Source organism: Rhinichthys klamathensis, unplaced genomic scaffold (assembly GCF_029890125.1).
Source record: "Rhinichthys klamathensis goyatoka isolate OS25496 unplaced genomic scaffold, OSU_Roscu_1.1 h1tg000654l_1, whole genome shotgun sequence".
NCBI classification, from domain to species: Eukaryota; Metazoa; Chordata; class Actinopteri; order Cypriniformes; family Leuciscidae; genus Rhinichthys; species Rhinichthys klamathensis.
Genome location: NW_026607098.1, coordinates 437,170 through 464,678, shown reverse-complemented (window position 1 = coordinate 464,678; position 27,509 = coordinate 437,170). Strand labels below are relative to the sequence as shown.

Here is a 27,509-nt window from a genome sequence, read left to right as displayed (position 1 = left end):
CAAAAGAAATCATTTGGTGCTTAATGTCACAAATTATGGCATCATCTTCAAGCATTAACCTTTGACCTGAATGGCAGCCGAGAGCTTGATGACATCAACAGCAGGATGGAAATAAGGACACTTTGATACTTCTATCAAATCATGCGTTTAGTACCATACACTTCAGCTCGGGTTAGAGATAAAGCTAGTGATGTATATATGCAGCAAGCATGCTGGTATTAGTCTGTTGTATGACGCGATCCGAAACTGACGTTTAGTTTGAATCATGTGTGTTAGTTTGTGTTCTTGTTCACTGGCATAGCTGACAAATGTCTCACCTGTTAGTTTCCCTGTGTTTACTACAAAGTACAACAAGTCAGTTTACCACAAACACAAGTTTTAGCTTATAAAATGACAATTCAGGCAAATAAGACAAATAATTTTGGTTTAAACCCAAAAAGGCCTTTGAATCTTGAGTCCCTTCTCAAACTCCACCAAAAACATGAAATGTATATTAATAATTCCTACCTGAACGGCTAGTAATTCATATTAGATATCGCTCAGGATAAATCTATTAACATACTCTAGTTTTACCTCATTGTTAGATAACACATGTATTGCCTATTTACTAAAAACACAATTTTAATGGGTTAAAACGAAAAGTGCATAAAATGAGAAAAGTGAGGATGACAAGGAAGCACAATTGAAATTCATTCAGGGGTCAAAGGTCATATGCAAAGTGTCAAGACCGTCTCTAGGGCGGATTCTGTGTTCACTAAAAATACAATTTGCACGTTTTATATTTAAGGGATGTCAACGCAAAGGAGAATGACAATAGAATATAACAATCAACTGTATCCTACTCGAATAAATGGGAAACTGGAGCAGAAATCAGTGATCGAATGAATCAAACTCCAAGAATAATTAATGTTTCAGTCGCATATTCATCTTCTTAAGCCAAACTTAAAGAGTATAATCTGCAGTGATGCCTTCTAAGTGTACATATGGACAGATCACTCTTTCCCTTAAATACACAGTCCCTGAATATCATTTCAAATACATCTTTTAGAATAAGGTTACATGTAACAAACTCAAATCAATCCAGATGTGCTCGACACAAACCTTCCCAATAACCAATTAATTCAGTGCAAAAAAACAAGAGAAGCTTATGTCCATATACACTATAATGATGAGGGACACACAATCTTGGTTAGACCTGTCACGATGCAAAAATACACACAATAAAAGACAATACAGGCAGGTAGATGTTCTACTAAATGTCTACAACGCAGGACAGACTGGACAGAAACTCTCAGGAACTGCTGGATGAATCGAGACAAACTCCTAAACTGAGGCTGTGGAGACGCAAACATTCATTTCACTTCCGTATTCCATTCTTGTTTGTGTTCATCACCTCAATCTCATTTATATGATTCACTACAATGAATCAAAGTGACAGAAAATTCTAAATAAACCTACAGAAACCTTCACATTCCCAGGACTTTATAGCATTCTTTTAAACTTCCTTCCTTCCATCCATTCAACATTCAACATCCTTCTACACGTACATCTTCCTTCCTGCTCTCCACCACCTCACAACTCCACAGCCTCATGAGTTAATGGACAGAACAGAAGTGCGATGAAGTGTTAGTGAGAGTAAATAAGGATAAAGGGGTGAAGATAAACAATAAAAGATGGGGAAAAAGAAGTCTTTATTTCCTCTTGAGTGCTATGATAAGGCCTTTAAAATCTTCATCAACACTTTCCCTTCATTTTTTTGTGTGCTTTAAAAACAACCTTAAATGTCTTTCAGTTTCTTTTGGTCTGTTTACGGGTGGCAGGAAGGGGAACTGACGGTTTTGATGGCATGGACTAAGACCCCTCCCACATCCGTATTAATTATGCAGGTGGGGCGGGGCCTGAGAAAGGGAGGCGGGCCTACGTGTGCGGCGTGGTTCGTTTGGGTTCCCCCATGGTGGAGTGGGAATGGCCAATGAAGTCGGGTGAGGGGGCGGGACAGGGAAGGACGGACTGGAAACGGATGCGCTACGGCGGCCAACCATAACAGGTAGACTTTGATTTCGCCTAAGCCCGTCCAATAAGCTGCCGCCTCCTGTTGCTAGGAAGGTGGCAGACTCCTGTGGATGGGCACCATCGGCATCAGACCCTTGGAGCACTTTTTTATCCAAGCCTAGCTTGCGCAGATGCTCCACGAGCTTGACGCCGTGGCGGTCCGGTTTGGTTGACTGGCCGTGAGGGGGTTGTTCAGGGCTGAGGAGATCCGGTCGAGAGGCACGACCGAGTTTCAGCCCGTAAACGTCTTGCAGGAAGAGCTCAGCGGGACGGGATGCCAGAAAGTTGTCCGAAGAGGTGGAGCGGGAGTCGAAGGGCACTGGGGAGGGGCATGGGGAGTGGGAGGGGGAGTTTGGAGGAGTGCTGGGAAGAAGACGGAGAGAAAGAGGCTTTTTAGGTGCCGCCACAGCGACGGGACCCTGAGCAGAGATGCCTTTCTCCAGCAGGAGCTTGGCGAGACCACCAGGGGGCGCTGCAGGCCGGCGAACCGGGAAACAATCACCCAGACTCAACCTGCAGGGTGTGACTGGAGTACTGGGACCAGTCCGGAGAGAACTCGGGGTGTTAACGCTGACAGAAGGACTACAGGCAGAGCTAATGAACAGAAACAAAACACAGGAATACAATCATCATACCAGATCCATCCATAACCAGTGTTGGGGTGACGCATTACAAGTAACCTGGTTAAAGGATTAGTTCACTTTAAAAAAAACTTTTGCTGATAATTTACTCACCCCCATGTCATCCAAGATGTCCATGTCTTTCTTTCTTCAGTCGAAAAGAAATTAAGGTTTTTGATGAAAACATTCCAGGATTTTTCTCCATATAATGCACTTTGCTGGGCACCAAACGGTTCAAGGTCCAAATGACAGTTTCAGTGCAAACTGCAAACTGTTCAAATGGTTTTAAATGACACCAGACGATGAATAAGGGTCTTATCGAGCGAAACGATCGCTCATTTAAAAAAACAAAACAAAGTTTAAGTTTTATAAGCTCACATGCTCGCCTTTCTCTGTTCTGTGTGACTCTCCTGTTCGAACTCGTTCATCAAAATGAACAAATCTTTTTCCGAGTCAATTCGTTCATTTCGGTCGTTAAATGAATCAAATGACTCGAAAAAAGATTTGTTCAGTTGAGCTTATAAAACTTAAACTTTGTTATTTATTTTTTAAATGAGCGATCGTTTCGCTTGATAAGACCATTATTCATCGTCTGGTGTCATTTAAAACCATTTGAACAGTTTGCAGTTTGCACTGAAACTGTCATTTGGACCTTGAACCGTTTGGTACCCAGTAAAGTGCATTATATGGAGAAAAATCCTGGAATGTTTTCATCAAAAACCTTAATTTCTTTTCGACTGAAGAAAGAAAGACATGGACATCTTGGATGACATAGGGGTGAGTAAATTATCAGCAAAAGTTTTTTTTAAAGTGAACTACTCCTTTAAGTAATCAGATTACATTTTCAAGTAACTAGTAAAGTAACACATTACTTTTAAATTGAAAACAAAACATCAGTTACTTTTTTTCAAATAAGTAATTCAAGTTACTTTGCTTTCCCATAATAAATCATGAGTAAGTGCAGAGCGGTTGTGTGTGAACATGATGCTTATTGTAGTTCTAGACTAAATGTGAGCAGGCATTTACTCATCTCACATGCACAGATTAAGCATTCCTCAGAATGATTAAAAACAGTCAAATGCAAACTCAGAATATTAGCAAACCAATAGTTAAATATGTTAACACAAATATACTTTATGCATTTAATCTCACTTTATTAAGCAATGTGTTTGCTGCTGACCATTGATGATCCAATTCGACCATACTAATAAGCAAAAATGACTAGATACACATAACATTTGTTTCATTCATTTGTTTTTATTGCTGAATTAAGTGTTGAACTTTCTTTTCCTGCGTCCTATTCTTCTGCAATTCAGAATGGCAACAGCTGAAAGGTTTGTTTGAGCGGCGCCCTCTACTATACAGGCGTGAATTTAGACTTCCTTCAGCCTGAGGCTTATTCAATTCACTTTTGGTGTGAAAGGGCCTTTACATTTGCCAAAAAAAAAAAATCGAACTTTTGTGTTTTTTTGTGATTAAAAAAACAAACAAGAAAGCCCAGCCCAGATGAGAAAAGGTTAATAAAAAGTTAAATAATTATATAATATATATTAGCAATCTGAATCGGTCTTATAACACTGCTTGCTCACTTCACTAAACTGCACATTTTTACATGTCACCAAACAGCAAAAATAATAACAGTTGTTCTTCCACCCTTGAACTACTAGGTTTATTAGGGCTGTCGTTGTTTTACCTGTGTGTAACCTGTGTGCTGTCACTGGGATGCAGGATCCGGCAGGTAGTGAAGGTGTACGTGGAAAAAGTGGAGCTCTGATATTTCCCAGGGTTTATAGCTAAACAAACAAAAAAGTGATCAACAAACATGCATTATTATTATTCAGGAACGAACACATGGTGGTTGCAGTGACAGCTGTTTACCTGTAGAGGACGCTTTAGAGCCGATATTCAGGTCAAACTGGGGAACTGCTGATTCCGAGACTCCAGAACTGACTGTAGGAGAAGCTGTCTGGTTAACTGCTGTTGCTAAGGACACAACCGTTGCTATGGGCACAGGGGAGTTCCTGAGGGATGCAGGAAGGGGCGGGACCTTAACTGGGCTTTGGACACGCCTCCTCTCGGTCTTCTCTTCCGGAGTAGATGATGACCGCACGTGAAATGTGATTCCTTCCTCTTCTTCCTCCTCCTCATCCTCTTTTGTTTTTGTGGCCTGTGTCTCCTCCTCTTTTCTCTTATGTTCCCATGAGAGTTTAGCCTGGTCTTCGTCTTCTTCAAGGTCATTCAGGTGATAAACACTGTCCTGAGGGAGAGGGCGGAAGCCTTTGGTAACTACACCTGGATGGGGGTCTAGGATAGTGGCCAGGTGGGGTTTAGCCAGCTGCTGCCAATGATGAAGAGTCAGAGAACCTGCAAGGACAAACATCCGGCATATCAGAATGATTTCTGAAGGATCATGTGACACTGAAGACTGGAGTAATGATGCGGAAAATTCAGCTTTGATCACAAAAATAAATGACATTTTAAAAGGTATTACAATAGAAAACTGTTATATTGATGGAACATTAACAATTATACATGCTTTTAGTTTATTTAAATTCAGGTAGTTAAACAATGCATTAAAGGTGCTCTATGTAACTTTTAGCGGCCTCTAGTGGTGATGTTTCAGATTGCAACCAAATTTTACAAGAGCGCTCGTGCTCGAACTCATAGACAATACCGTCTATTACGCAAATATCTCGGCGAATACTTGACGGATTCGGCGAGCACCGAGCTCGTTGGGACCATCTAGTCGAGCTGAAAAGAACCATATAAGTTCCATAGTTTTTGGTGGTGTTTTCGCGGAGATATTAGCAGAAAACCATCGGACGCGCTGCAAAATTGCGGACGCCGGTGACGTCACGATCTCAGAAGAAAATCGCTCGTATCTCCGGAACGCAAAGACCCAGAGAGCTCAAATTCGGGGGATGAGGTCCCAGGGGAACCCTTGCCCGAACGCTAGAGTGGCGGGCCTCGGGGATGCCCCCTACCGGATCGCTGTTCGCTGGGACCCCCGATTTCGAACGGCTATAACTCGGGGAGCCGGGCGAGTTGGACCTCGGGGGTGGGCTCGTTCGAGGCCCCGTCCAGCACTACGAACGATTAGAGTCTTGGGAATATTGATCAAAGATTGACCGAGATATAAGCCGAAAAACGTGCGCCTTTAACCGGACGTAACTCCCTGACCGTCTACAATAGACTGTATATATAAGGAGAGAGGCTCGGGAGGGCGCATGCACGTCACATCCGTTGGATTTCGCGGTAAATCCGACCCGGAGACTTCACATAGAAATAGGAATACTGGCCTTCAGAGGTAATAGCAAAACTCGACAAGTGGATCATTTTAGTGTGCGATTACAACCCCTTCACACACAGGCAATAAAAAAAGGATTCATTTTAGTAGAAAAGTTACATAGAGCACCTTTAACTAATATTAATGAATTCACAGTAAAAATGACAAAATCCCTTTTCATAAAAATAGAAATGTATCCAAATGCTCATAGTCCATACACTGACTATCTTAACTAACTGTTTGAACATAATCAACTAAGAAGTACATGGCGATATCAGAAAAACCTGGCTGTTTTTTAGGCACGCTATCCTATCCTCACCTTCCATTGGTTTAACAATCTGCAGTTTTTCAGGAAGAAATGTCTTGAAACAGCTGGAGGAAAAGGAGAATTCTGATAGGTTGGTGAAAGAAGAGACGGTGCTTCCCATTGGTGAACTGCACCCGCTCGCGCCGGCGTCCGACTCCTCCGCCAACAGCTTCAGCTTCCGGTCTCGCTCCGCCTGGAAGAACTGTCGCTCACACACGAAGTTCTGCCTCCGCAGGGAGAGACGGTTCACGGCTGACGTCAGGTCGTTTCCTCCGGGAGAACCAGGCTGACCTCGACGGGAGTTCTCTCTGCAGCGCACACACACACGTGTGTCAGAAACACACAAAAGCATTGTGGGTGTAAATTAGGGCTGTCGCGGATGAATCCAATGTTTTGAGGGGAGTGTGCGGCTGTCAGTCGCCGTGCCGGTGTGGATACTGGCATTCGGAATAACAGATTCGACTTTTTGGAAGTATGACCAACTTAATAATTTCCACCGGAAAATGTCATCTGAACAAGTAACATCCACTTTTGTTCTGACCAACTAAGGGGAAAAAAGCATTGCAGTAAATCGTCCTGATTAATACTAACGATGGCTTATTATCATATCACGTCAAACCGTGCAAATTATACTTTGTTCTTAAATTGTTAATGTTAACAACATCAGCATTGCATGACTACATTTAATGTCCTTCCGATATTAACCTTGTTTTCGCATGGCTCCGATTGCATTTTACAGCGGGTGAATCTGTTGTCGCTGGTTATTGTCGTTTGAACCTTTCTGGATCCGCCATCAAATTAATAAGTTTAATTATATCAAGTGCTGTGAGAAAAGGCTATAAATCTCCACCTCCAACATCCTCACACGCAATATAGCCTACTAGCCGAGACTCCTTCTTTATGTGTACAGATGTAAAGACGCAAAGTCATGCTCGAATCTCCCGCTAATATCCACCAGTACCACTGGAATTAAAAACATTATTACAAGCTTACCGCTTTGAATCGAGCTAAGGCAAGCAGAGAGTTTTGAACACTGGCTGGTTATGTACTTGCTCAAACATTTATTTTGGATAATTTTTAACCCCAAAAAAGTTACGGACTGCAGCTTTAATGTTAATAGAAAAAAGTACTGTATTGTCTCCTATGCCCACAAGAGGGTGCAGGCGAGCGCTATAAGCAAATAGAAAACCCATCCCAGGAAGCATCCCATCTTTTATTTAAATGAATGACATTCACTTTTTAAAGTGCATAAACTATTGAAACAATTGTTCTTAGGTCAAATATAATTTCCTTAATGTGCATGCAAGGAAAATTAGGTTACAATAGTGCATAAAATGTTTAAATGCATCAGTAACCTGAGAAAACACGCTTCAGCAGACAGCATAATGTACTACAAAATAGCAAACTCAGAAACAATCCACTTCTACTCACTACATCTACATATTGTTCGTCAAAAACTAAAAATGACCAACGCAGCCGCACCTGCTGTATACTGGATACGCTTACAAAAACAAACCAACATCATCAAGTTACATCATCGTCATGTCTCACGCGCCTCTTGACCTTTTACAGTCGAAGCTCTTGTCTTGACACATCAAAAATTCGAATGTGTGTGTTTTTTTTTTTTAATTCGACAAATATTCAAAATACGAATTTTTATTTGACAGCCCTAGTATAAATACATCCTCCAGTCTCACTCACTTGGTGCGGTCCACATCTCCAGCTTCTTCCTCTGTGTTGTGTGTGTGTGATAGATAGGGCACTGGTGTCATGATCACGCCGCTGCGAGCGGATCCAGGGATCGGAGGCACAGCGGCAGCCGCTCTCATCACGGCCCGGTTCACTGACTGTACCGTCTGGAACACACGCTTATGGGTCGACCTTCAAACAGAGAGCAGACGGGGTCAAAGGTCAGTACTGCTGAAGGACCACATGGCTACGGAAACGTGACGTGTGTGTAAGGGAGAATTGTGAGTGTCACCTCTGGTCCTCAAAGGCGATTTCTTCATCTACACTCAACTCTCGCCTCATAGTACCTTCAATCTCAGCTGCCAAAGAATCCTAAAGGACAAAAAAAGAAGAAGCAATGATTATATAATCTGTTAACCCAAAGAGACTGAGACAATAAAAACAAAACAAACTAAATGAAATGAAATCAAATAAAACAAGAACAAAAAAAAAAGAGAGAGAAATAAAATACAAAATAAAATAAAATAGAAAAATGGAATTAAATTAAACAAATGAAAAAACTAAATAAAATAAAAAAACAAAGCAAAACCCCCCCAAAAAACAAACAAAAAAAAACAGAATTAAATTAAATAGAATGAAAAGAAAAATTAAAAAAACAAAGCAAAAAAAAAAAAAAAAAAAAAAAAAAAAAAAAAATAACTAAACAAAATAAAACAAAAAACTAAATTAAATAAAACATACAAAAATAAAATGAAAACAAAGCAAAACAAAAACTAAAATTAAACGAGAAATAAAATAAAACTAACAAAAACTAAATAAATAAATACAATGAAAAAGACAACAAAAACTAAATGAAACAAAATAAAACAAAGCAATCACAAAAAACAAAACAAAACTAAATAAAATGGGAAACAAAAATATTATATTAATAATACTAATATAATGAAATAAAAAAAGCCCACAACCAAATAAAAATGTATACAACAGATTGCAATGGGTATTATAATGCTTAGCATGTGCAGGTTACTGAATAAGTTTCTTTTAAGAACAGATGTGATTGTAAAAGAAGAAATGTGTGAGAGAGATGGAGGTGTGGAGCAAGAGATCTGTGTTTCTCACCATGGGATAGAGTCCATAAGACAGGTGTCTGCGCAGGCCTGCAGACGGGGTGTTCTTACTGCGCAGCTCCTTAATCTCCTCCTGAGACTCATGCAACATTCCCACACACTCTGCATTTCTGTCGGACAGCTCCTTAAGCTAACACACACACACACACAGACCGATGTTTATTTTCCGTAGTCAGCTGGTATGCCTCATAACACAGCAGAGTAGGCCTGTCATGAAAAATGACTACGATATATGGACATGACTTTGATTATTTTTGAGGAACTCGACATTGCCCATCGTGTTTACATGCTCGTTGTTTGTTAACATACAGTAAGAATGAATGTCACCAATGTTTTAGCCAGTCTTGACTGCATACCATCCCGACCTTAACTTATCAGACCTCAAGTTTCCACCCAAAATGCCATAATCAATCAGACAAAATGAGAAAAATACATATTTCTTTTGTTTTAAGTCACAGGATCGTACACATTTTCATGATCGCACATTGCTGGTACTCATGCGCATTCCTAGATTTATTTATTTATGATGCACTTGCATTATTATGCTCTTATATCGTCATCATTATATCAGTGAGACAAAATGGTCTTAAAATGACAGTAATAATATTGATCGCAATTATTTCTGGGACAATATATTGCCTCAAAAAACGAGAGAGAGTTCGATATGCTGATATACAAAAAGATTAAAGACATTCTTGCCATAATACTTCCAGTGAAGTTATTAACTAACACTGTCCTGTGACGCATTATAACACGCCAGCCTCTACTGTCATATTTCATAAGTTCAGCTGAAGTGCAATGATAAGACAAACACACCACATGAATGAATGAGTTTATGGCCTTTTCTAAATCACAGTGACTAAGCTGCTTTGCTGTAAAACTGATATTTAAAATGCTTTAAGACCTTAAATCAAGCGGATTAATCCAAACAAGGCCCTTAAAACAGGGCTTTTTAAACAGAGTGATCGGTCTAAATCCAGATTTGCAGACGGTTTGGCTTACGGTTCTTTACATCAGTATGTGTGTGTAGCTTTACCTCAGTATGTGTGTGTAGCTTTACCTCAGTATGTGTGTGTAGCTTTACCTCAGTATGTGTGTGTAGCTCTACCTCAGTATGTGTGTGTAGCTTTACCTCAGTATGTGTGTGTAGCTTTACATCAGTATGTGTGTGTAGCTTTACCTCAGTATGTGTGTGGAGCTTTACCTCAATATGTGTGTGTAGCTTTACCTCAGTATGTGTGTGTAGCTTTACCTCAGTATGTGTGTGTAGCTTTACCTCAGCCGTAAGTTGCCGTTGTGCTTCCTTTGAGGCTTGAAGGTGAATTCTCAGCTCTTCTTTCTCTAGCGCCAACTGAGAAAACCAAGAGATACACAATTATACATCAACATACACTATTGTTCAAAACATTTTTTTTGAAAGAAGTCTCTTCTGCTCACCATGGCGGCATTTATTTAATCAAAAATACAGTAAAAACAGTAAAATTGTTAAATATTACTACAACTGAACTGTTTTCTGTTTGAAAATATTGTAAAATGTAATTTATTCCTGTGATCAAAGCTGAATTTCCAGCATCATTACTCCAGTCTTCAGTGTCACATGATCCTTCAGAAGTCACTCTAATATGTTCAGTTGCTGCTCTTATCATTATCAATGTTAAAACAGTTGTGCCGCTTCATATTTTTGTGGAAAACCGTGATACATTTCAGGATATTTTGATGAATAGAAAGTTCAAAAGAACAGTATTTATTTTAAATAGGAAACTTTTGTAAAATTATAAATGTCTGTCACTTTTGATCATTTTAATGCATCCTTGCTGAATAAATGTATTCTTTAAAAAAAAAAAAAACCCTCCCGCTGACCCCAAACCTCTGAAGAGTAGTGTAAATGTGGCGTGATGTATGCGGACCTCTTTGACTCTGTGCTGGAGCTCTACGATCTGTGTGAGGAGTTGGGCGATCTCCTCCTGATGTCTCATTAAATCCTCGTTCTTCAGGGAGAGCTCGTCCGTCAGTGACACCATCTGACTGTTCGACTCACCTGTTAAACAAACACACTGAATAAACAACTCGAAAATAGCCTACATCACAGTCTATAGTATGTTTCCATGCACTCGTTTCTGTCGATCCGAATGAATCCAATCTGATTTCATATTCTGAAAGTTTGTTTATATGAACCCTAAACGTTGCAATACGATTCACATAATCGTTAAAGGGATACTTCAGGATTTAGCATTAAGCTTTGTATTAGAAGAAAACCTGTAGTATTTTCGAATTACCATGCTTTCCACCCTCATATCCCGCTGAGACGAGAGATTTATGTATTTTTTGTCTGGAAAAAATCGTCATTTTGCGTCATCGGAGGATTTTTTGGCCAGAGGCTAAAGACTACAGTAGGGGCTGTCCCGCATGTTTTCGACCCGCCCATAGAGGGTGGGATCTCACTCACAGAATGCACACATAGTGTCAGCCATCTTTTTTTGGATGCTAAGCTAGCAGGCTCTTGTTCTGTGGAGAAAGCTGAGTAGTAGGGGTTACCATCCTCTTTTTCCCGGACATGTCCGGCCGTCGATGTCCGGGATTCAGCTTTTGCTTTCTGCAGTCGCCATTCATTGTTTACATGCAAACCTTTTGTTTCAATCTAACTGAATTCATTCCGATTGGTGAATCTGAATGTAGTATTTACATGAACGCTAAATAAGTGATCGGTTGATGTGCGTTTTAACATTGCTAAGAAATTTCCCGCTCCTCCGTGAGAGACACGAGACCGGTGCGTCTCACAGGTGTCGCTCATCAGTAATCACACCACCGGCCTCGCGCCGTTCTCCCGCGGCCCTCACTCGTCCTGCTCGCCACAGTAAACATGATGAATGGCAACTGTAGAACGCAAAAGCCGAATCCCGGACATTTTGGGCGATCTCGAAATCCCGGGCAGACTCATCACGGAGACTCACTAGTAGCCTAGACTTGTTGTTTAACTACTGCGCTCTGTTACCGGTAGGCGTGGCCTCCTAGGGCAGCGAAGCAAGTGCATTCTGGGAGTTGTTGTCTTTCATCCACATAAGCCAAAAGTACATTTTCTGGCTTTTCTCAGTCTAGAAAGCTCCAAATTCAAAAATAATTTCACATTTCTTCTACATAAATGACCCATTTTAAATACAGATTAATCTTTCCAGAGGTGAAGTACCCCTTAAATATGTGCATTACAAGTATTCCGAACAAAATCACAGCGCATTCGAATGCCGAGTCTCAAACATTAAGAACGCCACTGCAATAACGTAAGCAGAGCAAACGTAAGCATATATATTATATACACACATAAATCTGACATATGAGGAGGTTTTTTTTTAGCAAATATTGGTACTAAATATTCAGTCTCATCCACTGACCAGTTTGTAAGACGTAAAACATCCAAATGGCAGACAAATTTATTGCCCATGAATGAGGTTTAATTTGGTTTATGATGCTGCTGATGTAGACAGTATACAGAGTCGTTGAAGTTGATTTGGAGCTTGGAAATACTCACGTAGCTCTTTAACGCAGTCGTTCACCAGCTGCTGTTCTTTCTCCTCATAAGTGAAGGTCTCCTTCTTCAGGTGACAGGCCTGTAAAACATCAGAGGTCACGCTTTCGTCAAACCCTTCAGCTCCTGAAACATCAGGCAGAGCCCGTGCCGCACCTCAGATCTCAGCGAGAGGTTCTCGTCCTCCAGCTCCTGGAGTTTGGACTGAAGGGCCTCCAGCTGGCTGAGGGCGAGAGCGGCCCCCGAGGGCCCGGGGTGGCGTAGCGGCGTGGAGCAGCTGGAGTCGGTCTCGCTCTCCTCGCTGGCGCTCGCAACCATCCGGAGGAGCTCATCCTTCTTCGCCAACTCATGCTGAAGCTGATGAACCTGATACAGAGAGAAAACCGAGTATAAAACTGTAGCTTATATAGGCCACTATGAAATCGGTTTTAGTTAACAAAAAGCATATCTAATTAATTGAATGAAAACTTAAACTTTTAATAAGTTGTTGTCAAATTGTACAAGCAAAATAAAATTTTTAGGACCCTATGAAATCTCTTTTATTTTTTGTAAATTCCATTTTGTTTTTCCCAAATTAGTCCCCCCCCCCCCCTCCCCCTCCCCCTCCCCCCCTCCTTTTAACTTTCCTGGGTTCCATTTTAATGATTTAATTCAATTTGAATGATCAAAAACACATCTAATCAATTATTTTTTTTAGCCACAATATGAGGATTTTCACCGATACTGATAATTCTTTATTTTTAAAAGCTGATAAACAATATATTGGCCGATAAATCTAAATCCAAATTTGTATATCATTTTTGAGAGCATGATAACAAAAACAAAAGTCTCACCATTAAAAGCATGTCCCAAGCACACAATTATAATGATGTTCTCATCATAATTTTATGTAGCCTATATGACTTGAGCAGCACATGTTGCACTTAGCAGTATTTTCTGTTTTTGAAGTGATTCCAATCATATTTTAAGCAATTTAAAACCATCAGCTGAAGTAAATAATCCATTATTTTAATAATAAATATATATATATATATATATATATATATATAAATAGCTTTAATATATATCGGCCAAATTTTCTTATCGGGCCGATAATAACAACATTAAAAATGAACATATATTGGCCGACACTGATATGGTGGCCGATATATCGTGCATCCCTATATTTTTTCAATAATAAGGCCCTATGAAATCTTTCATTTTGTCTGAAATTCTGTGCCGTCTTTTAATTTTTCTGGATTTATGATTTATAATACAAATTTACTGTCAAAAATGGTGTTAATCAAATAAATGCATAAAACATGAACAATTTAACACAGAGACACGCAGAACATACAGATTTCATATTTCAATAGCAGTCTTTTTGCGGTTTATTATTCACTTTTATTTATTATTAGACACCCGTCCATATTCAGTCGCAATTACCCTACTCTTGATTTATTCATTCAAATTATTCCAAATTCAACGACATTCTGCATTATACTTTAAATTCCATTTAATGACTGGATTCTGTGATTTCGTCCATGTTTTCCGCATTGTGGAAATCCTACTTGTACACGTTTAGCCTCAATTTTTCATGTGATAGCGTGTTGTACCTGGTCTACAGCCTGTGCTAGCTGCTCCTCCAGAGATTCGTTTCGCTCCTGTAGCACATGGTTCCTCTGCAGGAGAGACTGACCAATCCGTGCGGCCAATTCCAGATCACGATCCCTCTGCGGGACGACATCGTAATGCCGATCAAAAGCAAACTAGACAAAGCATTTTATCACAGTTTGCTGAATGGTCACATCACTCACTTCAGCCAGGAGGTGTGTGACCACGTCGATGTCATTGTAGGTCTTGGTCATCTGCTCCACCCGCTCAGCGCTGAGGACTACAGAGAGAGAGAGACAGGCAAAGAGTCACACAAACAAAATAACACTTCATGCATCAAAAGAAATCCTACAAATACTGGCAACTACACTAGCGGTGCACGGGGAAATAAATAGTTTCTTTCTATAAATAAATAGAAAAAAAAAAAAAGTAATTTTTTCTCTCTCGGCAAGACAAACCAAAATAGGAAGGTGTAGGAACACCCACACGCCATATGGCAAGCTCTACACATGCACCACACACACACACACACTGCAGTGATGTCATGCACAAACCCAAAGTGGATTCAAAAACATTTCCATTCAGATTCACTATTAATTGCATGCACTACACACTTTTTTTTGAGAGAGAGAAATTACTATTTTAATTTTTTAGCAAGGATGCATTAAATTGATCAAAAGTGACAGTAAAGACATTTATAATGTTACCTGTTTTCAACATTGATAATAATAATCAGAATTGTTTAACGAGCAGCAAATCATGATTTCTGAAGGATCATGTGACACTGAAGACGGGAGTAATGATGCTGAAAATTCAGCTTTGAACACAGGAATAAATTACAGTTTTAAAATTTACCGTTTTCCATTCTCATATATTTTATTCTAATAATATTTTACAATATTACTGTTTTACTGTATTTTTGATCAAATAAATGCACCCCTGGTGAGCAGAAGAGAAAATACCAAACAATCCTACAAAAACTCAAACTTATGAACCGTAGTGAGTGACATAGATCGAAATCTAAAGAGAGTTTACTCTCCACTACAGATGTACTGCTCTCTACTGAGTATAAACACTAGAACTTTAAAGGGGTCATTTTCTAGACGTTTTAAGGCTAAGTAATAATTTTTGTCAAAGTTGCACCAAATGTTATTTAACAGGGTTTCCTTTTAATTTCCTCAACTGTGCAAGAACCTGTGTCCAAACCAGCTGCAATGCAATAAATCGATAATCAATGAAACCTGGTTGTCCCCGACAGATTACACAACAGCAAGACATGTTGTCGACCACCTGGTATCTATAGATGTTTGCTCAAAATTGCAAATTTTTGCAATTTTCACATTCAGCATTGATAGATAAATTGCTTGCTGCAACATGATTTGACTCCTGTACCTTTAAGGCTTTATGTAAATTAGACCTATTACAGATCTGTGATTGGCTAACCTCTTCACACATGAAATGAGTAACAATGCCAAGTTGTAAATACCAAATAGGTGTTCATGTGTGAATGTAGGTGTTCTTATGTTAATGTGCTCATAGTTCAGCTTAGTTTCAATAGATGTTCCTGGTGGAATGGAGAGGGAGTTTTGAGTTGTAAATAACAGAGATGTTTACATATTAAATAAGTTTTATATACCGTTTTTCATATGACCCCTTTAATGCGAGTTTAGATGGCAGACTGCAGTATTTAACACACCAGACTACACAACACATGCTGGTTGTCCGAGGTCAAATACTAGCTCGAAAATAGAAGCAGAAACTAGGATGGACAGGCATTCTGTAAGAATAGATGACAGAAGAGTGGAATATAGACAGATGAAGGACTGGGTTACCTTTAGAGAGGCTGTTAGAGCCATTATGGGGATAAGAGGAGCCAACAGCTAGAAATGCTGCAGAAGGAACGAGAGAAAGAGAACGAGAACGAGAGAGAGAGAGAGGGTAAGGACAGAAGAAGGGAAGGAAGAGAGAGAGAAGTATTATATAAACATCCAGCGAGGGTGAAAATGAGACACCATCACCAGCGGAGAAAGAAAGAGGGAGAGAGGGGGATAAAAGAGGAATAATGAAGCACCTGACAGCAGTCACTGTCCCGTGAGCAATCCTGAATTAAAATAAATGCATTCTCATTAGGTTAGGTTTAAACACACAAAGGTTTCACTATATTAGTGAGGACAATGCATAAGACTTCCATTGATTTTATATCAGGTTCATGATATTTTCTATGGCCTAACTCAACCCCAAACCCCTCACAGACACACGTGCGAAACACTAGATTTAAAGAAAAACATGTTTTGGCTGATTTATTAGCCTTTAACTAGTGAGGACCAGTAAAATGTCCCCACTAGTCGGTTGTCCTCTCACTCACACACACCCTTACCTGATGTGAGATGGTGAGCTGGGAACTCTTCACTCAACTGAAGCATCCTGACAATCATGACACTACTTCACTGACATCAACTCATACCTCTATCCCGACCCAAACACACACACACACACACACACCAAATAAACCTCATAAACACTCATCATGACTCTCCAGTCCAGCCACAGATGCTCTGATCCGCTCGGTCTAGTTCAGATGTACACATATAAACTGTTGTATAACAGTGTCATGAACCTCAGCAATAAGTGACGCATTAGTAATCAGACACAAGGAGAACTTTGATCTCCAGTGAGACATCAGGTGTGTCAGTCCGCCCAGTTCACTTCCACGATCAATATCACAGCGGCCCTGGCAAAACTGTTTGCCACAAATTTGAGAGCTCTGGGATTTTTGCATAAGCGAACAACAATGACAGAGCACAACACAATAACACTGCAACGCGGACGTTTGACCTGGAATCTCGAATGAGCCGTCATCCTTTTACCCGTGTTGTTAATGTTAACTAATAATAAACGGTTAACTAAAAACTATTAAAAAGCTGAAATTAAATCAAATAAAATATAAATATTAGATGAAAACCCCATTTAATGCAGTTAGTATTTTAAGTTTAAGTGCTAAAATTAGCGAACAATTGGAATAAAAATACAGCTAAAACAGAAATATTAAAAATAATTAAAAATGACAAAACCACATAAAATTATTAAAACTTTCAAATTAAAATTAAAACTGAAATATATAAAATATTGCCTATTACAGATATAAAAGGAATCTGATTTGACTTTAATTAGATAAGCTTTAATTGCATACGCACATACTAAATTGGCTGATCTCCTATACGAAAAATGTACTGTAACGACTATGGTATTTTTGTGAAAATTGCTAGTTGATTCATACAATACAGTCTATGAAGTGAGTCAGGAATCAAGTTTTTTTATATATATATGCACCTGCAATAGCAGCAATACTGTTTATATAGTCTTACATTAATTAAAACATGGTAATGAGCTATCCATGGTTATGAAATAAATGTTCAATTTTCATCAAGACCTTAGTAAATGGTGTACTAGGTTCTTCTATTATGTCTGTCCCTCTATAAATATGACATTGAGCTCTTGTTCATGCACTCTCATGTTCAGCCCTCCGTTTATAAACCTGAAATAGCCTCCATCTGCCCCCTCTCGGGTTATTCTTAGCATCACATCATCATCCAGCTGTGAGAAACTAGGGCAAAAAGTCTCAGCAGGACTCTGGCTGTGTGCTCCTCTTTTCAGAGCTCCCCTATACCCACATATACACTCATTAGTGCTCTAGCACGTACACATGGTTTATCGCTGAACCCACTGACTTGATGTTTCAATAGCAGAGCCACAGAGCATGACTGTTTCAGGACAGCCGCACTAGTACAGGCCAGCTGTCTCAGACTGGAGGTTATAGCCTCATTAAGAGTAGGGTTAGTGATGGGGTGAGGTTAGCTATTTGCTAGGGTGGAGTTGAAAGTTGTAGTGAGGTTAGGGTTAGTGGAGGGAGTGTGTTAGGAGATCGTCAGCTGACTTCTGGTCTGAGACAGCTGGCCTGGCACTGCGGCTCTGCAATTAGACATATCTCTGATGTTTGTGTAGTTAAAGATACAGTCACATAATAATATTTTTAAAAAAAAACTGTTTCAAAACTTAGTGAGCAGAATTTCAAGTCATCACAGGAGTGCTTTCAACATGAAGTCTGATTCGGTTTATTTGGCATCACACACATCCTTCATCGAAAGGACAAGCACTGCAAAAATTTCAGCGAAAAAAACGAAGCGAGATAAACTTAAATACAATTTGCATTTAAAAAATACATATGAAAAGTATCAATAACAAAAGAATTAGTTCAGCATAAATAAAAATAGATTATATCAACGAACGACTATTGCATGCAGGCCTGTAACTAACAACTGTTTTATTAAATCGATTAATCTGTTGATTATTTCTTTGATTATTAATTATTGGCACCGTGAATATTTATATCTTCGCAATTTGCAAACTATATTATTGCACAGGTCTATATATAATGTTGTACATATAAATGTACTCGCTATATACTATTTATACACTATATACTCATCAGCCAAATACAACTTAATGGAGATATTAAAATATTAAAAGCATTAACATCATGCTTTTATTTAAAGCTGCTTTGAAACAATAGACTTAAAATTATTTGATTAATCGGATGAAAATAAAAATACTAAAAAAAGATGAATTTTAACCCATTATTTACTAAATTGTTATTCCACATCCTGGCCAGTGTTGTCATCCAAACAATGTGCAATTTAAAGACAATGAATGTATCTGTGTAAGCAACAGTATGTGCAAAAAAATAAATATTAAGTGTTGCTAATGTTAAACTCAATTTAAATCAACTAAGTTGAGTCTCCCATGCATTTTCATTGTTGGCTACTTCTGAGGTTTTATGACAGCAACTTCCATGACTCCCATGTAGGCACACTAGGTTTTGAAACAGAGCTAATTTAGTATGTAGTATCATGGACAAGTTTAAAGGGATACTCCACTTTTTTTGGAAATAGGCTCATTTTACAACTCCCCCAGAGTTAAACTGTTGAGTTTTACCGTTTTTGAATCCATTCAGCCGATCTCCGGTTCTGGCGGTACCACTTTTAGCATAGCTTAGCATACATCATTGAAGTGGACAAGACCATTAGCATTTCCCAAAAAAAACAATGACCAAAGAGTTTCGATATTTTTCCTATTTAAAACTTGACTCTTCTGTAGTTAACTACACTCTCATTCCTCCGTAATAATCAAGAAACTTTACTGCCGTACCATGAGTGCAGCAGGCGTAATGATATGACGCAGCGCCTGAAAATAGTTCCGTTGTGTTGACGGAAGGTGGCCTATTTTCAGGCGCTGCGTCATATCATTACGCCTGCTGCACTCATGGTACGGCAGTAAAGTTTCTTGATTATTACGCAGGAATGAGAGTATAGTTCCTAGCTATACCAGCCTAGAAAATCACAACTTTACATTTTCCGTCGGTCTTAGTGCACGATGTAACCACAGAAGAGTCAAGTTTTAAATAGGAAAAATATCGAAACTCTTTGGTCATTGTTTTTTTTAGAAATGCTAATATCGTGTCCACTATCAATGATGTATGCTAAGCTATGCTAAAAGTGGTACCGCCAGAACCGGAGATCGGCTGAATGGATTCAAAAATGGTAAAACTCAACAGTTTAACTCTGGGGGAGTTGTAAAATGAGCCTATTTCCAAAAAAAGTGGAGTATCCCTTTAAATCCCGCAGGAAACACACAAAGCATGTCACATGTCATGTCTGTCAGCTTAAAGATGACATCAGCACAACATGAACTCTCAAAGATGACATCAGCACAACATGAACTCTCAAAGATGACATCAGCACAACTCTCAAAGATGACATCAGCACACTTGGCTTATCTCAGAGACTCAGAGATACGCGAGCTCTCTCACTTCATGTACTCAATGCAGAATCGAGCCAGCACACACCATCAACAAAACTGCCACAGCAATTCAAAGGAAGCATTTAACAATGCCTGTATGCAACTACGCAAACAGACGGACACAACACATACTGCATTCATACTGTCAGAAACACACACGCCGAGTTCACCCCACGTGCCCTGTCCGTTATAGATGACCTTGAATTCCTGTCAGAAGTCCTGTAGTGTCTGTAAGCAGCACAAATACTGCAAAATAAAACAACACGCTCACACACACACACAAAATGTACAAATCCCGATATCGTCTCACCTTCTGCAGCACATTGATCATAGAGCTCCTCATATTGTATGTTTAGCACCGGCATGACCTCTTCTCTCTCTATTCATCCATCCATCCATCTGCCCCTCTCCCTCCCGCCCCGTGACGCTGTCAGCTGCACTTAAGAGACCTGACCACACTGAATTCCTGTGCCCTTGCCAGGGACGGGCACACACACACACGCACGCGCGCGCAACCGTGTGGGGCCGTCAAAAGCAAATGCAACTAACTTAACTACATGTTTCAGCTCAGCAGTAGATTTGAGATAATGTAGATTTGCCAGTAACAAGCCACTTTCCCCCGAGGTGTCCCGATACAAAGCAACTATACAATAATTATTCTGATACCATATAAGTATTACAAGTAATAAGTAATACAGTAAGTATTGAGTAATAAAGATTTGTGTCACACACAGCTTTATAGCAGAGCTGAAGTTAAAAAACAAACATGTCCTAAAGTTCCCCCTCTCCCATGTGTAACATTGGAAAGTTTGATTGATTTTAAGGAATCGGTTTGTTCTGGCAACTCATGTAAACGATCCTTTTTAAAAGGTTTAAATCGTCTATGGAGTAAGGCCAACATGAATTATTTACTCTTTTTAAATGAATTATAAAACTCTAGGAGAAACAAACTGTACAACAATAATAATGTACGATAATATTATTTCATATTTTGTATTTTATGGTAGTAAATTATATTTATGCAGCAGTTATAATCCATTTATTACCTGTTAACAACTATTTGAGCATAGACCAAAATGACATTTCTTAAATGTTAAATCTTAAATGCTTTAGAGCACAGACTTGAAGAAAGAAGAAACTTGGCAGATTATTGCCGAAGTGAAACAAGTAAAAAAATAATAATAAATAACTTAATGTTTAAAAAATATATAAGAGTTTATTGTTCTGAAAAATGCACAGAAATACTATTTTTAATTTTTATATGAAATATATATTTTCCAAAACATGTTTTGCTCTAAATCTGCAAGTAAATCAAGGCCATAATCTAAAGTTATGTTCCATATTTGAGGATGTCTGAGAATATTAGCTTTCAGTAAGATCTTATGTGGGTGCAGTACCAAACGTTTCCACTAGATGAAATTCGATTCCCATTCATTTCCAATGCAGTCATTTTTGACCATGAGAAGGACAAGTGTGACTAATTTATTTCAGGCCATCTAACCTTTTTGAATCATGTCCATGTTGTTTTTCTTTTTTTGTGTTAACACAAGAAAGTGGCAAAAACGTTACCAAGCTTCGTACCATTCCAATGAAGTAGAACATCCTTAAAAAACAAAACGTAACATTTTTTGTTCAAAAATGCCTGAAGATCACCAGCGGTTAGCTTCCTCAACAATGGCAATCCTGACAGACGTAGCAACCAAACAGTCATGCACACGTGTTTGGCTGCAAACACACACTCAGAGTGACTTACTCATGTATCGGAAAGTTTCCTCAGCCAGCATGGGTGAGATGGCGCTGGGTTCCTCAGGAGAGCAGGAGGGGGAGATAACCCAGTCCTGTCCCTCGTAGAGATACAGCGAATCCCTGCTGACACCCTCGTCACACACCTTACTGCCCTCATCTACAGGACACACAGAAATAACTCAGATTCAATCAGGGGTTCAATGTACTTCACAGGTCAGAAGAGACACGGTTGCACATTTTGAATCCACCATGCACGCCATCTGCTGTTCATTCAAGTCAGGATACACTTGGCCATATTATGAGGAAACATAACTTCCTTGATCTGTTGAGATAAAAAAATAACTTTTAGAACTCAATAGTCGATACTATGGAAGCTTGTTTCCGCCACTGAATAAAAAAAATAAAAATAATTGCGACTTTTTATCTCACAATTGCGAGATATGAAGTTAGAATTGTGAGAAATAAAGTCGCAATTGCGAGATATAAAGTCGCAATTATGAGAAATAAAGTCGCAATTGCGGGAAAAAAAGACAGAATTGCGACTTTTTATCTCACAATTCTGACTTTTTTTCTTACAACTGCGAGTTTACATCTCGCAATTCTGACTTTATAACACATAATTGCAAGTTTATATCTCGAAATTCTGACATCTTTTCTCAGAATTGTGAGATATAAACTCGCAATTGCGAGTTATCAGGCCAATTCTAAGGGGGGAAAAAGACTAACTTTTTCCCCTCAGAATAGTTTATATCTCGCAATTCTGACTTTAAAACACGCAATTGCGACTTTATATCTCGCAATTCTGACTTTATAACACGCAATTGCGACTTTATTTCACGTAATTCTGACTTTACAACACGTAATTGCGACTTTATATCTCGCAATTCTGACTTTATAACACGCAAGTGCGACTTTATTTCACGTAATTCTGACTTTACAACACGTAATTGCGACTTTATATCTCGCAATTCTGACTTTATAACCTGCAATTGCGACTTTATATCAATTAATTCTGACTTTATATCTCGCAATTCTGACTTTATAACACGCAATTGCGATTTTATATCAATTAATTCTGACTTTATATCTCGCAATTCTGAGTTTATAACACGCAATTGCGATTTTATATCACGCAATTCTGAGAAATATAGTCAGAATTGCGGGATAAAAAGTCGCAATTACCTTTTTTTTTTCATTCTGTGGCGGAAACAAGCTTCCATACGATACTCCCTCCACAGACCGCTTAGATCTTCTGCAACTTTGTGGCGTAATGAAGAATGTGCAAAACATGAAATTTTCATAATTAATTACTCAATGGATTTACTAAATGACTAGTTCATTAGTCTGCGATGAGGAAGCATTGTATAATTATTCTGTATCATGTTTTTCTGTGCCATGACAAATTAATCATTCTGGCCAATCCCTAGATGCCACAGCAAATGACCATCCACGTTTACATGTCAGTGATGCCTATCGGGTGATCAGAAACTTGTTCCGCTCAGTCTAGGAATGTGTATGTGGAAAAGTTCATTCACCAAACCTTGTGTTTCTCCACCTGCCGCTCAGCATATCCTTACAAAGAATCCCAAAATTGATAATTTATAAATTTATAATTAAAAGTATGATGTGATTTTTTTCAGGTCAATTACTACATTAGTTTCTTGAAAATTAATAAAAATGAGCTATGCAGAGCCTGCAATCATTCTAGAGAAGGTTCTCAACCCGGGCGGCCACCGCAAGATGGCTTTATACGATTTAAAAATGAGACAAAACAACTTTAAAATAAGCTAGAAAACATTTTTATTCATTATTTTAATTTGTTCCCTCAACAACTATCATTTATTTTCTCTCAGTCTGGTTAAACATGGAAGTCATGAACATTTTCATAAAGAATATACATTTTCCAAGTTATGTCAAGCACTAAAATATAGAAATTTCTCGAGTAAAAATTATTTTTAAAAACTTATGTTCACGAATGACTAGAAATGTTACTTAGCCTAATTGTTAATAATTAATTTTTATAATAATATTAACAACACTTAATTATATACACAATTATCTGTATATAATATAGTATATGTATGTACACTCACCGGCCACTTTATTAGGTACCCCATGCTAGTAACGGGTTGGACCCCCTTTTGCCTTCAGAACTGCCTCAATTCTTCGTGGCATAGATTCAACAAGGTGCTGGAAGCATTCCTCAGGGAGTTTGGTCCATATTGACATGATGGCATCACACAGTTGCCGCAGATTTGTCGGCTGCACATCCATGATGCGAATCTCCCGTTCCACCACATCCCAAAGATGCTCTATTGGGTTGAGATCTGGTGACTGTGGAGGCCATTTTAGTACAGTGAACTCATTGTCATGTTCAAGAAACCAATTTGAAATGATTAGAGCTTTGTGACATGGTGGAAGTAGCCATCAGAGGATGGGTACATGGTGGCCATAAAGGGATGGACATGGTCAGAAACAATGCTCAGGTAGGCCGTGGCATTTAAACGATGCCCAATTGGCACTAAGGGGCCTAAAGTGTGCCAGGAAAACATCCCCCACACCATTACACCACCACCACCAGCCTGCACAGTGGTAACAAGGCATGATGGTTCCATGTTCTCATTCTGTTTACGCCAAATTCTGACTCTAACATCTGAATGTCTCAACAGAAATCGAGACTCATCAGACCAGGCAACATTTTTCCAGTCTTCAACTGTTCAATTTTGGTGAGCTTTTCCAAATTGTAGCCTCTTTTTCCTATTTGTAGTGGAGATGAGTGGTACCCGGTGGAGTCTTCTGCTGTTGTAGCCCATCCGCCTCAAGGTTGTGCGTGTTGTGGCTTCACAAATGCTTTGCTGCATACCTCGGTTGTAACGAGTGGTTATTTCAGTCACTGTTGCCCTTCTATCAGCTCGAACCAGTCTGGCCATTCTCCTCTGACCTCTGGCATCAACAAGGCATTTCCGCCCACAGAACTGCCGCTCACTGGATGTTTTTTCTTTTTCGGACCATTCTCTGTAAACCCTAGAGATGGTTGTGCGTGAAAATCCCAGTAGATTAGCAGTTTCTTAAATACTCAGACCAGCCCTTCTGGCACCAACAATCATGCCACGTTCAAAGTCACTCAAATCAACTTTCTTCCCCATACTGATGCTCGGTTTGAACTGCAGGAGATTGTCTTGACCATGTCTACATGCCTAAATGCACTGAGTTGCCGCCATGTGATTGGCTGCCATATAAATTAAGTGTTAACGAGCAGTTGGACAGGTGTACCTAATAAAGTGGCCGGTGAGTGTATATAATATATATAATAATAAATAATCATTAATAATTATACTTAAGTATGGCATAAACTGCTTAACTGTTTAAAAACAGAAATGTTAAGATTATTTCTAGTGTAACACGTATATAAAGTCTTTAGTTAAAAAGCTTGCATTTGATCTGTAAATTTGTCTATATCATCATTTTGCGGTGGAAAGAAATTATGTCACAACATTGTTTCAAACTGATGGAGGGGTGAAAATATGTTCTGTGGTAAAATCACCTGAACACCCTGAGCTTAAGTTAGTAATTAAATCTGACAATCCCAGATGCTAAATCTATCCTGAAATAACTCAGAGCAATTACATGACGCACTTTAAACTACAATAATGATAAACATTCAAGTACACACATTCAGCCTGAACAACACAAGACAAAAATACACAATTTAACAATAAATGTCTACCAGCAAAACCACAATCAATGATAAATTCTCATATCACATATTGGACAGGTTGGAAATGTTGCATTGATTTTAAAATTAAAGGGGAAATTATATGGATTTGTATTGTTATTTCAATATGTTCCTTGAGTATATAAGTAATATATTTGCAAAAATGTTTATTTTTAACCCTCGTTCTGCCCCTCTCTCTGAAAAGCTCTGGCTCGTCAGTAAATGGCCACTGTTATAATTGGCTAATGTTATCGCATAAGAAAAAAGTATCAACGCCCACTCACTACTGCGCGAGTAAGTGTTTTGAAAACATTATCCATATAAAACCATAATTTACAGACAAAGCTATGTAGCTACTGTCAGATCCAATACAGTTGCTGCTTCATCTTTCAATAAATGTTTCTTTTTGCGAACTCTCCATTAAACTGTCCTCGTTTACAAGACAATCTGCAGTCAAATGCTCCGAACAAACACATAATCCTCAGACGCGATCTGGGACGCCATTAAAAACGAAAAACTCTGGGATTCCTCTGAAGTCTCTACAGAGATGCAAGCGAGCCGTTTAAACAGACAGGTTAAAGTCACCATGAAATAATTTTTTTTTTTATGGAATATTGCAGTATCATAAATGATTTATCCATACACATCTTTTTTTCCTTTTTAATTCATGTGCTGTTAAATTCAGCAACATCTCTTCTAATACAAAGACCTCTTATATTTTAAAAGATCGAGGCACGTTTGATTTTTATCATGTCATGAGCCCTTTAAGTCTAATTTCCCTATCTTCCTTTTTTTGTTGCTCTGTAACATATTTCCGGTTGGGTGAATATGTGGTTCAGTGGAGCAGTTTACTGTAGTAACTTAGCCTGATGTGACTTCCTCTTTCTGTGTCTCACACTCACACACACACCTGTTCCCGCAGCTGTGTCCTTCTTCTCAACGCTCATGGGCTTCACCTCGAACATTCTGATTGGTCAGTTGGCGAATGAGGGCGGGGCTTCTCACTCATGCCCAAACCGCACGAGCAGAAGACGTGAAGGCTGCTGATGTCACATCCTGTTTTGCATCAAGACACCATGGAGATTTGGAGACTCCAGCCTATCCTGAAAGACACAGAAAATACCATGACATTTACAGTAATAATCATACGCACATGTGTGTTTTCACACTCCTCATTCTCTCTCTGCTGACATTTCAGTGTTTCTCCTCCAGCTGTTCGGCAGATTATCTCTCCGCTTCAGCAAGCATGTGTGTGAAGAGCGAGAGACTCAAGGCTAACATTTGAACCATTATGTCATGTGGAGAGCTGTGGGGAAGGCTTCAGTCGTACCTTACAATTTTAGATTTTTTTTATGACTGATACTTTTTGAAATTTTTATGTTAAAGTACAATACATGACATCCAGAACCAATTTAATTCGTTTTATTAAAAGAAAATGAGCCAATAACCAAAATATCATTACATAAAAATATGCATTTATGAATAACAACAGCAACAATAATGATTGAATATTATGATTATGATTTTTATATTCATAATGTACACTTTGTTTTGGTTTTTTTTTTTCAATTTTTGTGTTTCACATTTTGCGATTATTAAAGTATTATTACTGTCATTATTGCTATTTATTAATAAAAACGACTACTACTACTACTACTAATTATTATTATGATAGTGTAACATATACATAGTTATGAGTGCAGATTGGACTTAATTAGTATTTTCTTATCTAATGAATGCAGTGACACTGATTGACTTTAGTGTCTTAGTTTTTGGGACGACTGTCTCTAAAGCGTGACTGTTTTCCTCAGGACAGGCCACAGAGGGGGGGTGAGGGCCACTTCCTGTTGTTCAGAAAATGAAAGGCTCCAGAACGGTTTAAAGGAGCACACATGAGCTTCCTGTCTTGAAGTCTGGAGAGAAGAAAATCCCATAGAAGTGTACATGATGAGGTTTACAGAACACGGGAATCATTCGGGAAACAAGGTTTGGTTCTAT

General features: G+C 38.8%; 1 protein-coding gene across 4 annotated transcripts; it reads right to left on the bottom strand.

Annotated features, from left to right (window-relative positions):
- Window positions 1-1,812: 1,812 nt before the first annotated feature.
- Window positions 1,813-26,609, bottom strand: trak2 (trafficking protein, kinesin binding 2). Of its 4 annotated transcripts, XM_056241543.1 has the most exons (16): window positions 26,422-26,609; window positions 21,804-21,953; window positions 16,027-16,083; window positions 14,398-14,474; window positions 14,197-14,313; window positions 12,758-12,967; window positions 12,605-12,683; window positions 10,989-11,119; window positions 10,358-10,432; window positions 9,074-9,211; window positions 8,247-8,326; window positions 7,967-8,146; window positions 6,278-6,573; window positions 4,551-5,036; window positions 4,366-4,465; window positions 1,813-2,646 (listed from the first exon to the last, which is right to left on the bottom strand). In XM_056241543.1, exons 1-16 carry the CDS (start codon window positions 26,474-26,476, stop codon window positions 1,875-1,877), a joined length of 3,003 nt encoding a protein of 1,000 aa, XP_056097518.1. In that variant the 5' UTR covers window positions 26,477-26,609; the 3' UTR covers window positions 1,813-1,874. The 4 variants fall into 4 exon arrangements, with proteins under 4 accessions (XP_056097518.1, XP_056097519.1, XP_056097520.1 ...); XM_056241544.1 differs by lacking the exon at window positions 16,027-16,083; XM_056241545.1 differs by lacking the exons at window positions 21,804-21,953; window positions 26,422-26,609 and adding an exon at window positions 20,361-20,430.
- Between the last annotated feature and the right edge of the window lie 900 nt (window positions 26,610-27,509).

Coding starts and splice junctions, on each gene's coding strand:
- trak2 (XM_056241543.1), bottom strand. CDS start 26,476: ATGTTCGAGGTGAAGCCCATGAGCGTTGAGAAGAAGGACACAGCTGCG. Junction 12,968..14,196: donor TAGCACAGGCTGTAGACCAG/GTACAACACGCT, acceptor TCTCTGTATCAG/GTTCATCAGCTTCAGCATGA. Junction 2,647..4,365: donor AGCACACAGGTTACACACAG/GTAAAACAACGA, acceptor TCTGTTCATTAG/CTCTGCCTGTAGTCCTTCTG.